We start from the raw sequence: 21,437 nt of genomic DNA on the forward strand, positions 1-21,437 counted from the left end.
AACATTTTGATAGAACACATGAAGGGAATGGCACGTTGTAACCTACAACTGCATGGCAAGGCCAAACGAATTCAAAAGACTGAATCACCATAAGCAGAAGGCGCTGAAAAGGCAGTAGCCTACAGCGACGTCGTTGACGACAATAATAGGAGTATTTAACAAATTGTTAGCCAACACGGTTTTCTGTTCATTGATAGCCTTCCCATATGACTTGCTGAGCTCGCTGATATTTGTTGAGCATATATGCCTAGAGAAAATGAAAACGAAGAAAACCCAACTTTGTTCCAAGCTCCTTACGTAAATGCAATAGACACATGGGGAGAGGATGCTTTTGAAAAAAAATAAACCATGAAAAAACGAACAACTTCACTGTTATGTCAGTATTTTGTTTGTTGCTTAAAAACGTTGTATGATGGCCTTGAAGTCTTGAGTTAGCCTACTGAATTGGCTGGTAGCCTACCATAAAGTTTGTGCATGCTCTCTTTCTCCAACGCAAACCAGATTCTGGTAGGCTACATAACGTTGAAAACAGATAAATGTGTTTATTCGAAGCACACATACAAATACTGTAGGTCAATTTCAAGTGCTCACTTACGTGACTAGCCTGCTTCAAGTATTAGCCTATGCACAATACATTTCTCTTCTTTAGCCTACATAATGCATAGGCTACACTTTGTAAACAAAAAGCAGCTGTGACAGGCAGCGGCCACATATATTCTGCGTCATATCTCGCATCTTGTGAACTCTGCAAGCCCCCACCCCTCACTCGACAACCACACGGAGATTCTGTAATGTGCGTGTATGTCGTTCACACATACGTCCGTATAAGGTCAGTATAGGTTAGCATCATATCTGAATCATCCGAAGGGTAGGACCTCCGTTTGACAAATATACTCCGGAGGTTATATCTGAAAGCGCTTACTTACAGTATAAAGACAGTATTATCAATATTCAAAATTGACAGAAAGATAGCACACTATGTGTGGGTTCTTAAGAAAAACAGGTTTGCACTGATGTACTGTAATCCTGCTTGGCTGCCTTAGAGTAGGACAGATGGGCCACTCTGGCCGGTCAAGTCATTAACTATACATGACTGCTAGACTGAAAGAACAAATTGGTTGGACATTGATAAAACTGTAACACTGTGATTTGCAAAGGTATTTTCTCGCAAACACACACACACACACACACGACAACAAGGTCATTCTCTGTCTGACTCTCTGGGCCTGATGTACAAAAAATTACTGCCAAATTACCGCATGCTTCTGATGCTATTTGCACCTTAAAACATGTCATCTTACAGTATGTACAAAGCAAACCGCACATGGATGATGGCGTCTTCCACTTTTTTGCATGGCTCTGGAGTGCAGAATGGCGAACTGCACTTTTTCTACTCATGCATACAGTATGCATTTATGGGACGGTCGAGGGCAAGGAAGGTAGGAAAAGGGAGAATTGTGCAACAACTAAAGAGGAGTGCAAGTGCCTTTCTAATTTTGCACTTGCACTTTCACTTTCACGTCATCAACTTCCCAGTCTCCTAATCTAGGGTATTAAGTCTGTCATAACCTACAGTACGTGCAGTACATAGTTTAGAGTATTTGAAGTGGAGTAGAACTACTGCTCTATATGTCGCTGCTTGTTGACATCTTATTATCAAACTACATTTTTGAGCTTTTTTGAGTTTAGCTATGGGCACTGCGAACTGCGTTAGAGGGTGAAGACGTGCAATGGCGACGCTGTTAACGTAACAGAGTGAAAGCTTAGAAAATTCCACGCAATATGGCGAGGCACAACATTCACTTTCTGCGGACAGAAAAACTCGCTATTTGTGCTGTCTTTGTACATTGAGGCCTCTGTGTTGTAAAAGCATTTGCAGTTTGTCAAGCTCTGCTTTCACTGCCTGCCTAACCCCCTCCTGGGCAAGTCATATTGAGCACCTGGGCTTTTCCGGAGCTAAGACCCAAAGGCATCCTGGGAGACTTGAGTGAGCCCATTGGGCCCATTCATGTATGCCTTGTTTACTGTAAGGAAAAACACAAGTAAAGTACAGCTAAGGTTTTATCTTTATATTTGTACAAACAATATCAGACTCTGCTTTTCTTCTAACTCAGGCTCGATTAACATTATTCTCCTCCCTTCGCAACGAGCCATGTGTGGTCTATGAAATGACCCTACCACTTTGCTTTTGACTGTTTTTTTCCCTCGTCCGCACCTGCATGATGCCTTGGATAAACCCATCTGGCAAATAGATAGATAGATAGATAGATAGATAGATAGATACTTTATTGATCCCCAGGGGAAATTCAAGGATCCCCAGGGGAAATTCAAGGTTCTTCAATTTCAAATGACTTTTGTCAGTTGCATTCACACATTCTGTTTTGTTCTTCATGGGCACCTTGATGTTGGTTGGTTGAACAGTCCTCCCTGGTTTAGAGGAGTCATATAGAATTGTGTAGGATTGGCAGCCACACAGTTTTCTTCCAGTGACTTTCATTGTATTTTACACAGCATGGTACAAAGTGCTATGTCTAGAGAGCCGGCCCTGGTTTTAGGAGCCAGTGGATATCTGGACAACAAAGACCGTAGGTGTTCTTGACAGTATGTCAAAATGGTTGGTCCTTCACATTCTGTTGCTATTTTTCTAGTTCATTTTTGAATGTTAACTAAAAAACAAACTTCACACAGCATCCTCCACCCTATTCTCTTTCTTCCCTGCAATCTTTCAAATGTTCTTCTACGCCTCCTTCAGGCAAATACCACTACACACCAGCACACCAACCCTTTATATTTGGCGGGCATTTGTGAAGCAGAAAGAGACAAAAAAACACCCATTCCATTTTCAACCATCCAGTTTTTGTGTAATTTAATACATTTTCGGTTTCCACACACAAGAGGCTAAGTCTCTGGCGTTGAAGGTGGATTTGTCCTTGAGATGGACTTCTGACACCTTCAGGTCTTCAGAGGAATGGTGATTCATCCCCCTGCACCGAACTCTTAACTGTTCATTGTCTCCTTTGAAGATCTCCGTTGCTCTCATCTCAAAGTGCCACTGATGAGGATCTTTGAGATGTGTCCGAGACGTTGAACACATTCAAGTGGGTTTTTTGGTTGAAAAGGGTTGAAAAGGATTTCCGTTTTTCTCTCTCCTTGGCCTTCTGTGACACACCGCTGATGGATTCTAGAGCTATGAGGTTGAAAATATACTCCATTGAGGAACACATTATGACCCCTGTGTTTCCAAAGAATGAAGAAGGTGGTACCATTAATCCAGTTTCAATTTATTCTCAATGCCTGAACTCATTTTTGATGAAACATTTTACAGAATTTTATGAATATAATAATTGTTACTGCCTAATTATGTAACTGTACTCTATTTTTAATAATGTTTTGACAAACACATCTGCTAATTGAAGTGAACTGTAACATTTTACAACGGTAGGGAGTAGGCACACATACACAGAATTCCCTCTGCATATCTGTGTGTGTGTGTGTGTGTGTGTGTGTTTGTGTGTGTGTGTGTGTGTGTGTGTGTGCTATGTGCATATGTATATTTGTATGTAGTAGTGTGTGTGTGTGTGTCTACTATGTGCGTGTGTATGTATATTTGTATGTAGTAATGGATGTGTGTGTGTGTTTGTGTGTGTATGCCCTTGCTCAGTGTGGTTACACTACTCTTAATGCCAGTGGGATCAGGTGCCTGAGGCCCGAATCCCCTGGCTGATATTCTATCTACACGTGTTTGCTTTGTGGGAATGATTTGTTATTAGTTGATTTAATCGAGTGGATTAAAATCAATTCAGCTGGGAGCGATGGACTCGATCCGGCGCGGAGCGTTTCATAAATCAGTGCGGTGGTAACAGAGTTTCTCGGGGCTGGCCATGCAGAGCATCCATTCCGCCCGGACGCGGATCGATCATTAAAAGGGCCCATGCATCTTCCTGGCAGCACAGATTGGGTTTGCCTCCACAGAGGCTTGGACCGCAGGCTAAGTGCCCATTCAAACAAACTGCGCTTGATAGCCTCAACCTGCTTTGAGCTGCCAGAGATTACCCCTTTCAGACATTGGCAGCCATTAGTGCCTCACTGAACAAGTCCAAATGCAATGACGATGAATGATGTTCAGGACAAACATACCAAAACATACATACATACTGTACATACCCAACAAACATCAACGTTTGGGTGGATTATCCTGAACATGCCCAAAGTCAAAAAATGACTTAATGCATGATTCAAATTGGGACCAGCTTATTTAGTCCATGCCCAAGTCCCTTCCACCGAGTCATATAAAAAATCCTGCTGGCAGACAGACACACGGACATCCCCCAGCAAAAGCATTAGTAGGTGAAGGACTGACCCTTTAAGACAGCAGATTGTGGACACCTGCTGTGAGCACATTGATTTAAAGAGAGGTGTCAACTTATTAATAAGGGTGCAGATGCATCATGAACAGACGAGCTTGAAGTGTGTGTGTGTGTGTGTGTGTATGTGTTAATGTGTGTGTGTTTTAAAGTTGTGTGTCATTGTAAATTCTTGTCAGCTCTGATGTTGGATTGGTTTCAGAAGCTCAAGCAGCTCTGTGACTGTTAGTGGAGATGTAATGCTCATTACCCAATCAGCAGGGAAACTGAGGAAGCCAAGCAGCCTGGCATGAAACATTCAAACCATGCTTCTCCTCTTCGTCTTCCTCCTTCTCCTCCTCCTCCTCCTCCTCGCCCTCCTCCTCGCCCTCCTCAACCTTTCTTCTTCATTTTCTGCTTCTTCTTCTGAGTGATTCACTGCCATGCAACGTTGTTTTCTGTATGCTTTTCTTCAAACAGCTCCCACAATATTATTCCTTAAAGCTGCCATGCTTTGCTTAACAACTCAGCTGATAAAGGGTTAAATGTAAACATGACATTTGCTAAATGTAGTTGAAGGGTATAGGAAGTGCTTGTATCTGAAAGTGTGTGAGGTCTGTGTGATGTATCTGTACTTAAAACGGAGATAGCAGATATAGACTAGCCTTTAAAATGGATCACACAGAGCTTTTAGTTGTGTTCAAGTAAAGTAGGTTCAGATGCCCTGTCTCTGCTTAACTTACATCTTGTTTCTCTTTTCTTTTAGCCCCTATCAATCCACATTTACGTAAGTATCTATCTTTTGTCCTGCTACTTTGCGTGTGTGTGTGTGTGTGTGTGTGTGTGTGTGTGTGTGTGTGTGTGTGTGTGTGTGTGTGTGTGTGTGTGTGTGTGTGAGGGTGTGTATGTGAGTGTCTCTGTGTCTGCGTTTGTGTGCATGTGCCTGTGCGTGCATACATGAGTGAGGGCACACCTCTATGAGCGCAAGTTTGTGTCAGTGTGTGTCTTTACGTGGAAGTGAATGTGTCTGCATGCATTTATCTGTTTACATGTGTGTAAGTGTGTGTGTGTGTGTGCGCGCGCGTATGTGTGTACAATAGTGTGTGCGTGTGTTTGTATAAATACAGAGCTGAATCACACACACACACACACACACACACACACACACACACACACCTCCCATCTGTCCTCGACTGCTAATCACTATGCAATCCTCAGCTCTCTGTCTCTCTCTGTAGCGTGGCTTCTCTCGTTTTCTTTATCAGTCTCAGCGAGGTTCTGTACACAGCTCGGGCACTCGCTCTCTCCCCAAAGCTGCAGACTTAGCCTCTCCTCCGGGAGCCGGGGCCCTCATTTAAATCAAGGCTGCTGAGAGGAGGGGTGGGGAGGGCTGGGTCACTCCTGCTCGTGGCCCTTGCTGGACCGTCTTAAACTGCCTCGGGTGTGTTTCCACTCCTGCTGCCCCTGCATTAAAGCCCCACCAGTGCCCTATCCTCTCAAGGTTGCCCCCGCGAAGAGCTTGCAGCTACATTTTAATCAAACCCATGAATATTTATCATAGGGCGCACATCTGCTGCCGGAATTCCAATGTCTCCTCAAACCAAAGTCTTTGAGGACATCTGACAAGGTTTTGCTTCCCTGCGTGATTTGGTTAATTGGCATGTTTTTTGTTGAGGGTTTTTTTTTGGCTCTGGTAAGCAAACAGTCACTGTTGAGGAGGCTCAGGAGGGAAAGAGCGTGCAGGTTTTATGGCCAACACATCAAAAAGACAAGGGCGCATTAAGCAGCCGTGTCAAGCATGTTTTTGTGTGCGTGTGTGTGTGTGTGTTTTTTTTTTTTACATAATCTCCTCATTAAAAATCGGGTGCCTGTAGAAAAGTGTTAGGTCTGCTAGAGCATCTAATTATCAGTTTTCCACAGCTGGAGAGACAGCTCCTACCAGCTCTCTGTAGCCTGCGTGGCCTAACAGGTACTCAGGATCTGTGTCAGGAAGTGCTGCTCAGACGATGAGCAAGCCTATTGGGATCAGGGTCTGTAGGTTTATTCAAGGTTCCTTTCAGAAAAAAAGCATTCATAAGATAAAGAGGGCCTAACTTTTTTCCATTGTCATAATTAAACGACTTTTCCGTTTTCTCACTTCTCACATCTCACATCTGACAGAAATCTACACCGATGATCTGCAAACTAGATACTACAACGAAATCTACAACAGCGAAAAGCAAATGGCATTCTCATTGTCAGACCTCTCTTTAGCTGTATGGATGTTTACATCCCCCCACCCCCCCCCCCCCCCTACACACACATCCACCCCTCCTTTTTACATTTGGTTGAGGCCCAGGAAACGGTTGAACCTCACCAGAAAGTCTCCTAATGCTGTGTCTCGACAGGCTTACCCAGACCGTGCTAACCAGCCTGTGGAGAGAGAGAGAGAGGATTTAGGCTTTCAGAACCTTTGACGTGAAGCATGTTGCAGTGGGACTTAAGCATTTAATCCTATTGAATGTTTTTTTTTTTCAATCTAAAGTAAAATAATGAGAAAGTCAATCTGTTGTTATTTTAAGTAATCTTTTATATTCCCTTGTTTAGCATACCATTGGGCTTTTCATACGTCTGCAGCTATTGAACTGGTGCCTGTCTGCTTAGAACTTTGTTTTAATGTTTGTTTTATTTCTTTTATTATTTTGATTATGTTTTTGGACACATCTGGCTTCAGAAGCAAATTCACAATCTCTGTGGTACCTTCGATAAGGAAAGGTTGAATAAAACAAACAAAAAAAAACCTCATACTGCCATGTCATTTCTATCAATACTAAAATGGGTCAAGCCTTCCTCTCTCTCTCTCTCTCTCTCTCTCTCTCTCTCTCTCTCTGAACTCTCCCACCTCTGACCCCAGGCGAGTTCCACTGCAGCTTCGAGGAGGAGCCCATCTGTTTGTTCATCCAGGACAAGAACGATGACTTTGACTGGACACGACATAGCGCTGCCACTCGCGACACCAAGTACACGCCCAACACAGGCCCCAGCGGGGACAGAGCCGGCTCCAAGCAGGGTAAGACCTTGACCTTTGACACTTGAACTTTACGCATAAAGTGCCCTCTGAATGTTGTTATGTGCTTTTAAAACGCTACTATCTGACATGGTAATATAACATCAATGAGTTCGCCAACTTAAGGAACTGTTGCTGTGCCTCAGAAAAAGTCTGTAATGACACTAGCACCTCTTGCCAAAGTAATACAACGTTATCTAACGTTATCTTAACGTCATGTCTAGCATGTCTAATATGCTTGAAATGTGCAAGTTCAAAAATCATAATCATAATCAAAAATAATAATGGTAAGAAATTCCTCAGGTATTACACCTCTGCTACACCTTCTCTGTTGTAAGCTAGTACTAAACCGTCTCAGGACAAAGCACTGTACATTATCTTGGTCAGTGTATGTGGATAAAAGCATTTGAGCACTTGGCAGGCTGTTGTAGACTAAAACTACTAATTTGTCCAAACAGGGTTTTTTTACGCATATTCTAGCAAAAACTGTCTACTTTATTAATGATGTAGACTAAAATAGATAAGTTAATTCATATCCGAGAGCTGCAATGAATGAATGAATTTGATTGACCACAGGTACACTTATTCCGAGGATCTCTAGGAATAAACAGTACGACGACTGGCAGACAGTGTAATCCGGCACACGGTAGCCTAATTGTCTATGTCGGTCTTGAAAATAGCCTTTCCTACCAGTGACTGTTCAAACTCAAGTCGACAGGCTGGGGCTTCACTGAACTTTCCTGCCAGTGTGGTTTATGACATCACCTGCTACAGCTCAACAGAGCGAGGAGCAGACATAGAGATGCTGCTAAACATGCTGTCTAGTGAAGCCTACATCACTGCTGCAGTGGGGCTAACTGGCATATCTGACAACAAACTACAGAAAAGGCATCCAAAACCCATGAGAACACTAGCAATCACACAGCTGTCACTTATTAAAAGCTTGCTAGCATGCTCACGTATGTCTTTTGGGCACTATCAGTGGAGATTTGCACATCTGCCATTTCAAATTAGCATCAAATTGAAATGGCAGATGTGCACATCTGCCCTTCACGTCACTTCATACCATTAAAAAATGTATAGCCTGTGTAGCCTGCTGGCTGCCCCTAAAATCCATCCCTCGAATTGTTACACACTGTGTCTTTAAGCCCACACACACTAAATACTCCACAATACATTCCATACAATATATCAATGCAATGTGCAATGTGCTCATGTACTTATCTAACGAGTGTATAGGCCTTGTGAAGTAAGGATCCTTTTTTCCTGTTCTGAAAGGCCCAATCTGAGTGGGAATATGTGTCTGTTCTAAAATACCCAATGTGAATAGGAATATGTTTCTGTTCGAAAAGGCTCATTGTGAATGGGAATAGCTCAGCTTGTGCTGATGAGTGTATTATCCCATTGAGGAGGCAGATGCTGGGGATTAAAGCTTTAACTGGGTAAGCTGGAGTCACAGGACAGGGAGATGAGGCGCAGAGAGAGTCGTGTGTGTGTGTGTGTGTGTCATCACAATTGTGTCATCTCCACAGAGGGAATCGTACATGTGTGTTGTCTCTTTTAACAGCTTCAGAGAGAGAGAGAGAGACAGAGTGACCATGACAGATTTTCCCTCGCCAAGGTTTTGGCTAGATCTGGGGTCATTATTTAGCCGCATTACCCTCGTGCTTGTTGTTGCTTGGGCATCTAGTTTATTTTGATTCTATAGGTCGTTAGCCTAGCGTAGAACTAAGTTCACCAGGGCCCTGGTCATATCACACAGCCCTAATGTCATTGTCATTATAGTATGATGCTAGCGTTATCATTATACTTGTAATTGGTAGTGTGAACGGGTCTCATTGTGAACGGCTCTCATCTAGAGCTTGCACACTACCTGCGTGACACGCACGTCTCAGGCGTGACTCGAGCTTAGAAATGGGATCGACGCCTATTTTTCAAACGACACGCAAACGTGCTGGAAGCATTTCCATTCAAAAGAGAAAGTGAAGAGATGTTTTAATAGGCAGAGGGGCCGCATCAGAGGTGTCTCTGATATGAATGCTCACATAAAACACGACACAGAAGCCACAGAACAGACATGCAATGCACACGCTACATCGGCGGTCTGAATGTGTGTACATGCATATACAGCCCTATATGCACATAATGTATATATTCTACTGTACATAGTATTCCATGTGTACATGTACTTGCTGTATGTATCCCAAGTTCCTAAATGCACATGCACATACTATACAGCCATACATATACATGTATATTACAATCCAACATGCAAAAATGCTGCTGTCCCTCAGCAGGCATGGAAGTTCTTTATTAAATAAATTTGGTAAACAAAACAGAGAGCACCTTCTATTCATTCTCAGTCCCTCAATCTGATTTACGCTTCAAAGTTCACATTTGAGTTATGGCTCTGACTTGACTCAAGACCGAGTGAACACATGAATCATTTTTAGAAGCAGGCAAAAGGATGTCAAATTAGAGATTGTTTCTCCCACACTCTCTTGTGACTTAGTACCTAGACTGATGTGTCATTTTAATGGTGCTACACTCACACGGAAGTGGATTTGGCCTCTTGCTGGTGTTCATAATGGACAGATGTGAGAAAAGACCTGCATCGAGTGTAGGTACAGCGTAGTCAGTCCATCCAGAATTGAGTAAACAAAAAGAAAAAAGAACCGGTAGATGCATGGACACTGTGAATAAAGGTGACAAGGTAACACATTTATAATTCAAAAGAACTGGTCTCCAGTGACCAGCTAGACCGGCAGCTGACCCACAGCCAAAACGAACAGCCTGCTACACTGGGCACGCAACTGAAGTGTTTCATTTGTGAAAGCAAATCGTTTTAAGAAGACAGGTCTAAGTTTTTCAAACGTGCACATCCACATCGCTATCATGTGTGGTGTAGCCAGTTCTGTTGATTAAAGGGAAAGCTAATTGTTGCAGCATATGCTCCGCTAAAGCAACGCTTCAGTTGCACGCCTGGTGTAGCCCGGCTGTACCCCTAACCTCAGGACATGTCTGCTTAGGCTGTTACTAAGCAGCATCTAACATTGCTAACAGTGCTGTCATGTGATACCAATCTAGCATCCATACTGATAAATTGTGCACCTGTCCTGTACTTTAGTGTAAGTGACTGTAGACTAACGCCACCATAATTAAGCAATCGCTAACCATAAGATCCCATGAAGTGATCATAAAGCACAAGATCCTGTAAAGCGTTCCTTAACCAAAAGATCCCATTAGGCTATCATAGTCTACAAGTCAAATGACTGGGCACTGAGATCCTTTGTTGTATTGCATGCACTTTGAGACACCCAGGCTTCTGAAGCTAAATGACTGAGACCTTGTGTTGCTGTGTGTGTTCTGACCCCCTAGGTTTCTACATGTACATTGAGACGTCCAGGCCTCGTAAGCTGGGGGACAAGGCCCGTCTAGTGAGCCCGGTCTTCAACGTGGCCCCCAAAAACCCCTATGGCCTCACCAACCCTCCAGCATACTGTTTCAGCTTCTACTACCACATGTATGGCAAGCACATCGGTAAGACCACCAGACTGCTTTATACTGTGTACGTGTGTGTGTTTCTGTGAGTGTGTTTGTGTGTGTGTGTGTGTGTGTGTGTGTGTGTGTGTGTGTGTTTCTGTGAGTGTGTGTGTACCCAACCCCATCAACCTCTTCTCCCACATTTGGGACAGGCACATTAGTAAGACCACTATGCTCTATATATCCATCTAATACAGAGAGACATACAGTATTGTGTGTGTGAGCCTGTATGTGTGTGCATCTATGTGTCTGTGCATGGTTGTATATGTTTCTGGGTGGAGAGAGAGAGAATTACAGTATCCTCGTTGTTATGGTACCTGTGTTGCAATGACTGCTCAAAATACTCTGGGAGATGTGTGATGCAACCCAGTGTCTGAGAGACAGAAAGAGCATGTGATTTGCGTTTGTGTGTGTTCTTTGTGGTGGTTCTGTGTGCGTGTGCGTGTGCGTGTGTGTGTGTGTGTGTGTGTGTGTGTGTGTGTGTGTGTGTGTGTGTGTGTGTGCGTGTGTGTGTGTGTGTTTGTGTGTGTGTGTGTGTGTGTGACAGAAAGAGACAGAAAGAGAGAGCGAGAGAGAGAGAGAGAAATGAGCAACGTGTCACGTCATGTCTGAGGCCACCACAGTCACGTCTGGTCTGGTCTGGGTGACAGTGATATGGTGACGTTGACCATCTCAAGAGAGAGGGAAAGGGCGTGGGCATGAAGGACAGGAGGAACAACCACACACACACACACACACATAGACACCCCCCCCCCCCACACACACACACACGCACACACACACACATAGACACCCCCCCCCCCCCCCCACACACACACACACACACATAGACACACCCCCCCCCCCACACACACACACACACATAGACACCCCCCCCCACACACACACACACGCACACACACACACACATAGACACACACCCCCCCACACACACACACACACACATAGAAACTCCCCCCCACACACACACACACATAGACACCCCCCCCACACACACACACACACACACACCTAGACACACCCACACACACACAAACACACACATAGACACACCAACACAGACACACACACAAACACACACATAGACACACACACACACACACACACACAAACACACACATAGACACCCCCCCCCCCCCCCTCCCCCCACACACACACACACACACACACACACACACACACACACACACACACACACACACACACACACACATCTTAACACATCTCCAGCTGACAAGGTGCTGCCACAGACGTGACGTGTTGCTCAGCTCAGGCAGGATAATTCAGCCAATCTGTAAGCCTCACGCTCATAGAACACACAAGCATACACACACGCGCACACACACACACACACACACACACACAAACACACACATAGACACACCCACACACACACACTAATACACACATAGACACACACACACACACACACACACACACACACACAAACACACACATAGACACACCCACACACACACACCCACACACACACACATATAAGTCACATACTGCATGCTACACATACACATATACAAGCATTCCAGAGCAAACTGTGTGGCCAATAGGCATTCATATTTCTGTGTGATTTTTTTTTCTGCAGTTATTTATTCAATTCCTTAGTTTCAAAAAAAGAAAAACATGTTGACAAGATTACAGACTGTAATTATGGTCAGCCAGAGAGATACCACTAGACTGAGACACAAACAAGACAGCACTCATGCTCTCTGAGCTATACATGTGTTCTCACACGGTAGTTATTCACCCTGAGCACAGGTAAGTACTGTATACTTTGTGTAAACAGTAAACACTAATTGTGTCATTACTGGAGGAAGCGGAGGAGAGCGAGGCTTGACCCAGTTCTGAAGTGTATGCTGGAGAGAATAACACAGCTAGTCCTCAGACACTGGCAGAGTGGGGTGTTCACGTGCTAAAGATGTTATATGATGTTATTTTTGAATGCAGCTGATCTACTCCCCTCTTTGCTGTGTGTAGGCAGTGTGGTGGTGAATGAAAAGCCCTGGCTGCTGTTACCGCATCATGTGTGGTGTGTCATCATCATCATCACTATCACCATCATCATGATCATGATCCATCATCATTACCATGACCATCACTATCACCACCATCTTCATCATCATCATCACCTTCAACGTCGTCATCACCATCATGATCACCATCATCACCATTGCCATCAGCACTATCACCATCACCATCACCACCACCATCTTCATCATCATCCTCATCATCATCTCCATCATCACCACTACCATTATCATCATCATTATTGCCATCATCATCATCATCATCATCATCATTATCATCATCAACTGCGAACTGTGGCATCCCCTCAGCAATAAACCTCACCCCTGGGAACCCGGAGAAACCTTTGGCTGTGTGTGTGTGTGTGTGTGTGTGTGTGTGTGTGTGTGTGTGTGTGTGTGTGTGTGTGTGTTTGTGTGTGTGTGTGTGTGTGTGTGTGTGTGTGTGTGTGTCTGTGTCTGAGGCTGTATGTACAGGGTGGTTTGCATGTGCATGTGTTATGTGTATGTGTTTACTTGTGTGTGTCTCTTATTTGACCTTTTCTCTAGTTGAGAGACCTTGAAGATCTACATGTGTACTATTTCAGTTGAAGTGAAATGGCCTTTTCTTCTGCAAAAGGTCACTTTTAGTGGGCAGTGTTGTGTGGCTGGGAATGAGTTGTTCTTTTGTCACCTCACCCACCTCTCTTGCTCTGTCTTTCCCTCTCTCTCCTCTCCCTCTTCCCCCCCTCCTCTCTCTTTCCCTCTCTCTCTGCCCAACCTTCCCTCCCGGTACCCCTCCATTTTTATCCTCCCTGACCCTCCCTGTCTTTTTCTTCCCTCCTTTCCCCTCTTCTTTTCTCTTCACCCTGCCCTCCATCCCTCTACCTCTGTCCCTCTCTCTCCCTCTCTCTATTCCCCTCCCTCCCACTCTCCCTCTCCAAGGCACCCTGAATGCGTTCCTCAAGCAGAAGGGTCAGTCAGCTTCAGCAGAAAGCCCCGTGTGGACGCTCACTGGTAACCAGGGCGACCGCTGGAGGCAGGCCAAAGTCAGCGTCCACCCAACAGCATCTTTCCAGGTGAGGTCCCCAGACCTACATGACACCGCAAACACCCTCTCACTCACTCACTCACTAACTGACTCGCTCACTCACTTACTCACTCACTAACCCATTCATTCATTGCATTCTCTCACTAACGCATTCATCTATTTCTCCATTTACTCACTCACTCAATCATTACATGTAGCTGATATATTGATTCACTCACTCACTCACTCACTAATCCATTCATTCACTCATTCATCTACTCCCTTACTCACCCACTCACTTGCTCATTCACCACACACTCCCTCACACACACACACACACACACACACTCTCTCTCTCTCTCTCTCTCTTTTTCTCTCTCTCTCTCTAGTTAGGTAGTTGACTACTTTTGCTCTTGCACACTTAATTCACATACAGTACACATACACACAACATAAAAACACTCATTCATTCATGAGTGTGCTAACCTACACACTAACTCCCATATGCACTCTCACATGCGGTTCCACATGTTGCTGTAATGCACCCCCACAGGTGGCGTTCGAGGGCGTCCGTGGTCCCGGGATCGAAGGAGACATCGCCATCGACGACGTGGTGCTGGAAGAGGGCGACTGTCCCAACACTCCACCCAATCGTACGTATAGGCTCTCCATGGCAACTGCACCGTATACCAAGACGAGACATGCATGGACAGCAAAAAAAGGCCAAGGCAGAGGGAGATGGAGAGATAGCAAGCGTGTGGAGACGGAGAGAGAAAGAGAGAGAGAGAGACAGAGAAAGATGGAGTGAGATAATAAGAATGCAAAAAAGGGTGAGTTTGAGAGATGGAGAGAGACAGAGAGAAATAGAGAGATAATGAGAATACAAAAAAGTATGTGTTTGAGAGATGGAAAGAGAGAGAGAGAGATAATGAGAATGTGAGGTGTGAGATGGAGAGTGTAAGCACGAAGAGAGGGCAGTTGGAAGCAAACAGGGAGAGGAAATTGAAAAGGGAACAGGTAATGGGCTGGAATTGACAGGAGCTATTGGCAGTGAAATCAGCTCTCTGTTCATCACAGCTTGATCTATGATGAAGTCGGGGGAGGAGGAGTCCAAGCGCTCGTCTTCATTGTTCCTCCGCGTTCGCCTTTCAATTTGTTTTTCTCATCCGGCCGTCGTCTTTCACTTGGCGTTCCTCATTTCATGCCGGCCTGTCGGAAACAGGTGTGGGCATAGCACAGCGAGGAGCGTTGACGTCTACAGGCGGGCGGCTGTTGAAAAGGACAGACGGACTCTTAGCTGCCTGAATGCAGCCGGAAATGAAACAGGGGCCCACAGATGTGTACCGCACTTACGCAGGTGCCTCGAGCACCTCAATCAGAAAAGATTAGTGCTCTTGACACAACCCAGTCAAGTTGCTTTCACTGGATTACGTACAGTATGTCAAAATATAGTGCAAGACATGGACTTAAGTTTAGAGAACACATTAGCCATTAAAACATAATATGTGCTCAATAAGGTCTCTATTACTGTAAGTGTAATTACAAATTTATGAAATCTTTTTTCAACAATTTCTTATTCTTACTGAATAGGTGATTTATTCTTTGTAAATCCTTAAGAAGAAATTAATTGGCCTTGATCTAAGGTTATTTATATATAGTATGGATTGAAATAGAGACTTTATAACCTTTTAATACATTGCCACATACACCTATTCATACAATGAAGTAGGAGTCTATAAACTCTATTTTATACACATATTCATAATGTATTAATGGTTAACATCTGTTCCCTAAACTTAAGAGTTACCCAAGATGTATTCCACATTAACTATGGTATACTATGGTAAGCTATCCTGATCTAAACTAAGATAATATTTGCATGCACAGTAAGAGAAGGCTGCACATCGCTGCTGTCGGGTGGAAACTTTGTATCTCCAAATCCATTCATTTTCAGGAAATTGAAAAAACCTTGTATTTTTTTAAATAATCCAACATTGATTCATCAAATAATAATTCAATTGAGATACAAGGTTTCCACCCGACAACAGCGACATGCTGTTCCAAGCTGAAATGACTGTCTGTTGTTGCCTTATATGGTTTGTTAGTTGTTAAGTGTCTTAGATAAGATACTCCAGTAGCCTTTTGATTTGGTTAGCAACATGCTCATAGAGAAACAAATCAATGGATGTTTTTTTTGACACAAATCAGCTATCCTACACATGGCATGTCAGTTGATGCATTTAACCTTTTTGCTTTCTTTCCTGTCACCTTATCTCTTCGACTTTTCACTCCTACTCTATCCTTCAATTCTGTCCTCTCTTTCTCTCTGACCTATTCTTCTTTCCTTCTCTTACTCTATCCTTTACTCTGTCTCTCTTTTTTTCTCTCTCTCTCTCCTCCTTTCTTTCACTACTCACTATCTTTCTCTCAGCTGAAGAGTCCAGGGCTCCTCCCAGGGAAATGCATATATGGCTCCTTCTGGTCACCGTGGCGATGGCCTTGCTGAGGGGTCAGAGGTGACCCTCCCGTGAGGCGAGGCGGAACAGCGCCCCTAGTGGATGGAGTCTGTGTGCATCGGGGACCCTCTCTCTGTAGCCACCAAAGATTCGCGCTTTTGGACATTATCTTGGGAGGACACCACAGTCCTTACTCCATTCACACAAACTCACTCAAGGGAGAAATCAACAGAAAAGTAATAAAGATTTGCTAATGTTTTTTTTTTTTTTTTTAAGTTCTACTAACTTTTTTGGTCAAAAGCTCCTCTTGGCCCAAATGAGAGGGAGGGCCTCTGTTTGTGTACTTTCAGTCCAACTCAAATACTGCTTGGACTTGTTGGAGGGAGCAATCAGAAAGCAAGGGGGTGATTGCAAAAGCACAAAGCCATGCTTATTGACTACCACATGCCACTGGAGAGGAAAAGGTTATTGACCCAAAAAAAAGAAAAGGAAAATGGAGCTACAACTAGACATACTTTTGTTCACAACAGAAACAAACAATGAAGCAATTCTCCGTAATGCCCTCCTTCAGAAAGACACAAAATCACAGCTTTTTTTCACATCCCCATTTCGCCCACCCTCTGCGCGAGTCCTCAGCTGCACACGCTCTCCAAATCCACCTCCACACCCACAACCCCCCCACCCCCATCTCCACCCTACCCCACCTCTTTCCTGACGCCTGTCTATTTTTAGCTTGGTGCTTTTCACTTGAGAAATACAATTAGAGAGAAACCACACCACAAGGAGGAACCACACCACACACATCATCAAAACTTCTCCTACACATGGCATCAACTTCAGTCTGTTTTCCCAATGACCAGCTACCTAGTTATCTTTCTTAACACTGTGCCCGTAAAGCAGAGTGGCCAGTCTGTGGTATGGTATGGAGAGGAGGTTCTGTAGGGCTCTAGAAGTTTCTAGAATGTTCTCTAGAGTTTTAGAAGTGGAGGGTACTTTGGATGGGTAACACTAGGAGAGAGGGCCGCATGAGAAGCAGACGAGAGAGAGAGAGAGAGAGAGAGAGAAAGAGAGAGAGAGAGAGAGAGAGAGAGAGAGAGAGGGAGAGAGAACGAGAGAGAGTAAGGAAGAGGGAGACAGATGAAGAAAAGAATAGTATGCTATCTTTGTTCCTCTCCTCCTATCTGAAGCCTCCAGGCCTCCAAATCAGCTGTGGAGTCCAAGCCACTTTCTGCCATGAAAACAAAGTGCCTTCAGATTAAAAACACACAACAAAATTCAAATAAGACCAGTTACCCAACCTGGTCAGCAACCCTAGACAAACAACACACACACCATTTGCAATGTAGATGCTGGCTAGCATGGGCTATTTTCTACCACCCCACCCCTCACTCCCATAAAAAAATATAGACAATAATAGACAAAAGTGGTATTTGGCACAACCTTAACAGAGGTCGGTAAAACTTGAGACCTAGGATCTAGATGATGTGTGTGTGTGTGTGAGAGAGAGAGAGAAAATGTGTGGTGATGCCATTCCACTCCCCACCAGCAGGGGTCAGTTGTGGGCGAGGGAGGGCAGGTTGGTGGGTGAAGAAGAGAGACTGGAGCACTGATCTAGACCTCCTGGTAACCGGACCTGGGCCACATGAGAGCCAGAACAAGACCATGTCCAGGCGTGGGTTAACTGGAGAGGCCTCTACAGATCACTGAAGCACCCAGCAGAGGAACACAAAGGGCCGTCATTTCTCTAATCCCATACTTTCAACAGGGGATGAAGAGTGGGTTGTGGAACAAACTGAGAACTGTGACGAAAACAACTCAATACAGGAGCAGAAGAGCAAAAATGAGCAAATGAATGAATCAACAAATGACTCTCTCTCATCAAAGCAGAGACAGGAGAACTCAGCAGGGACGGGAAAGGTGGCTGATGGGAACTCTCCAACATGGCCGCCACCCGTCCCAGGCCTCTGTTGTTTCTATACTATAATTGTGCATTCTGTAAGAATAAGATATTCATAAGTATAATAATATTTTATTACTCTGGTGAGAATGTTTCTCTGCTTTTACACAAACTGTGAAGAGTTAGCAGTGGAAGATCTACCTGAATGCATCCATAACCTTAACCTGTGGGTTTTTCAACAGTGTTGTATAAAAAAAAAAGATGAAGAAACAAATGAGAGCTTAAAGATTTTTTCCATACATTGTTGGTTATGAAAAAAGGCATTTTAAGGACTTATTTCTTATTCCTTTTTGTTTCAGTTGATTTTAAATTTAATGTTTTTCTTGTCTCCCTTGCATTGAACAAATTTCTCAAGCCGAAGGGGAACATAATAAATTGGTTTGGTTAAATGTATAACTTGTAAATGTTGAAGATGTTCTGTCAGTTGAGGTTCAAAAGAGACGTGTAACTGTATGTCTGAGTTGGGGAAGCACAACATGTATGGTTTCACAGCCTCCCATGAAGGATATGCATACACATGAGAACTCCCCCTACATCATTGGCTCTGTCTGACTGTCCAAAACCACCAGACAAGCACCAGCATGGAGTCAAAGTAGACCCAGGCTTTTTAACCCTTAAAATGCCAAGAGTGCTTACCACAGACAAATCAGAAACAGCTTTAGCTTAAGGGTACCTACACAAGGATTTTATAACACATTCAAGAGTAATTAAAAATACTTCCAAGAAGGTATACAAGTTTATGGATCCTTTATATTGGTATACACAGTAAATATATAGTATTGGCTCTGTGCACTAGGTAACGTCAAACTTCCGCTTTTGTCTTACGGTGGGCAAACCCGTTTCCTGTTCATTGTTATCACTGTCAAATAGCACCTGAAAATGAGTGGTTTAGTTGTAACAAAATGTGTGCTCAGGCACCGAAAATCCTGCCCTCCTTCTTTTGTGCAGCCACGGTGCACGTGGGCTGGCATTTTTAGGAAAAAGGAAACTTTTATATAGAGTCGCCCACGGTTTTAAAAGCTTAAAACACTCATTGTGTTTCTTACGTTTTGGTACACCTAAAGCACTCATCTTGAGGTGCATGTTAACAACAGGAAACAGGTTTGCCCACCGTAAGACAAAAGCGGAAGTTACCTAGCTACCTAGTGCACAGAGCACAAGACATATACCTACTGTACAAGATGTATAACAGAAAACATCACAGTGTATTACCGTAAGGGAAAATATAATGCAAGAACTATTTCAACACACTTTTCATCATTCATCACACATAAATTACCCATAACATGTACAACCCATGTGCCAGTAATTATATTTAATTAAAATAATTTGCATGTATTTACATACATTCTTCATAAACAAATGTGCTGCTTTTTAAGTTCTTATGGAAGTGTCATAAAATCCCAATTTTAGGTATCCTTGAACTGAAATGTTTCCTCTAAAGGTTTCAGTGGTGAATCCAGTACCTATGTCCTTGGAATGTAAAAATACTGAGAAATTTGATCTAAAATATACATTATGTGTTGTCATATTCTTGTTGCCTCTTCAGTGTTTAAGCTTAATTGGTGTGTCGACCACATATTGTACATATACTGGATTATGCAGTGACCTATAGATGCCACAGGGAACAGACAGCCAACATGTAAACAAATATTGTTGACAAAACAGAGCAAAATGGGAGATGGTCATAACAGGACTAGGAGCAACATGTGAAGTCATTGCAACAACCCTTTGAAGCTGTCAGAGGATATATTGTACATACATGCATTATATGCACACACACACACACACACACACAAACACATACAAACATACATACATACATGCATACATAAATACATTCACATTCATACATACATACATACACATACATACATACATATATAGAAATCCATGTTTTCAGCAAAGCACACGTCTCCAGCAGAGGGATGTCTGTTAGTGTGTTGGTATTTGTGCTTATATGGGGACAAGCCTGTGAGTTCCGCATCACCAGCGCTATGCTTTACCATCTCAGTGTTATTTTCACACATTAAATCCCAGGGCAATTAAACCGAGTGCATGAGGAATTGGGAGTCCAGATAGCAGACTCTGATTTGGTCTGGATCTGGCCCGAGGTTACCTGCCTCCTGGGCAATGAACAGCTGTGGTACTGGCTCAAAACAAATTCCTGAATGTCATCTGTTCACTGTGTTGGATATCATGAAATGTGATTGATACAAACATGAATTTTCTCAATCCCACTCCAGTCAGAGGGGTCCCCTAAGTCCAGAGAACACACTCTCCCTGAGACGTTCTGTATCCAGCCGCATGGCCTCATGGGAAGGGACAGACAGTGAATGAATGCACCACAATGTATGCTGGGTAAAGACCTCAGAAGAGTGATGACTTGGTCATGATCTAATTTCAATGTGGCCAATGTCTCGTGAACCAGACATCCCGTTGAACACAATGCTGAATGCAGAGAAACATAACGGTACTTTCAAGGCAACTGGGATTCTTTTAAAGAAGGGCTGTACAACTGGGTGCAATCTTTTTTACAACAATATTTTTGTAATAAATTCCACCTAGCGAAACGTTCATAGTGTTCTACTGACGTCCGTCCTTAGATGTTTGGCAGTGCTGGTGGTTATTGTGCGTCATGTGACCCGGTGGCTTTGGGCCTCCTCCTGTGCTGACCTTCAGTCATTTTGCTCTGTTTTGGCCTCTGCGTGTCATCTGACGTCCACTCTGTGTTTCTTTCGATTTATCACCCATGTCTTCATGCCATCTCTGCAACTAATGCTGAAATAAAGAAATGGTATTTTACGTCTGACTACTTGTGTATGTGTATGTGTGTGTGTGTGTGTGTGTGTGTGTGTGTGTGTGTGTGTGTGCATGTCTGTATGGATGCACACCAGTGCATACAATACTGGTAATCACATGTGGTGAGATTATTGTAACAACAGCAGATGTGAAAGCAGACCTCCGCTGTTTACTCCTTCCAAAAACAAAAACACTCATCAACCTTACAGTAAGCCATTTTCAGAAGGAATTAGCCTGAATGA

At 43.7% G+C, this 21,437-nt stretch overlaps 1 protein-coding gene across 5 annotated transcripts in view; it reads left to right on the forward strand.

The window, feature by feature from the left end:
* LOC121711086 (MAM domain-containing glycosylphosphatidylinositol anchor protein 2-like) overlaps nt 1–19,391 on the forward strand; it is a 203,381-nt gene extending 183,990 nt beyond the window's left edge. For all 5 annotated transcript variants that reach the window (XM_042094389.1, XM_042094392.1, XM_042094390.1 and 2 more), the window contains exons 12-17: nt 5,110–5,130; nt 7,237–7,392; nt 10,768–10,929; nt 13,896–14,029; nt 14,534–14,633; nt 16,412–19,391. In XM_042094389.1, the coding sequence (XP_041950323.1) occupies nt 5,110–5,130; nt 7,237–7,392; nt 10,768–10,929; nt 13,896–14,029; nt 14,534–14,633; nt 16,412–16,500 (662 nt within the window). In that variant the 3' untranslated portion in view covers nt 16,501–19,391. The remainder of the gene's footprint in view (nt 1–5,109; nt 5,131–7,236; nt 7,393–10,767; nt 10,930–13,895; nt 14,030–14,533; nt 14,634–16,411) is intronic.
* Nucleotides 19,392–21,437: the final 2,046 nt, after the last annotated feature.

Source organism: Alosa sapidissima, chromosome 6 (genome assembly GCF_018492685.1).
Source record: "Alosa sapidissima isolate fAloSap1 chromosome 6, fAloSap1.pri, whole genome shotgun sequence".
NCBI classification, from domain to species: Eukaryota; Metazoa; Chordata; class Actinopteri; order Clupeiformes; family Clupeidae; genus Alosa; species Alosa sapidissima.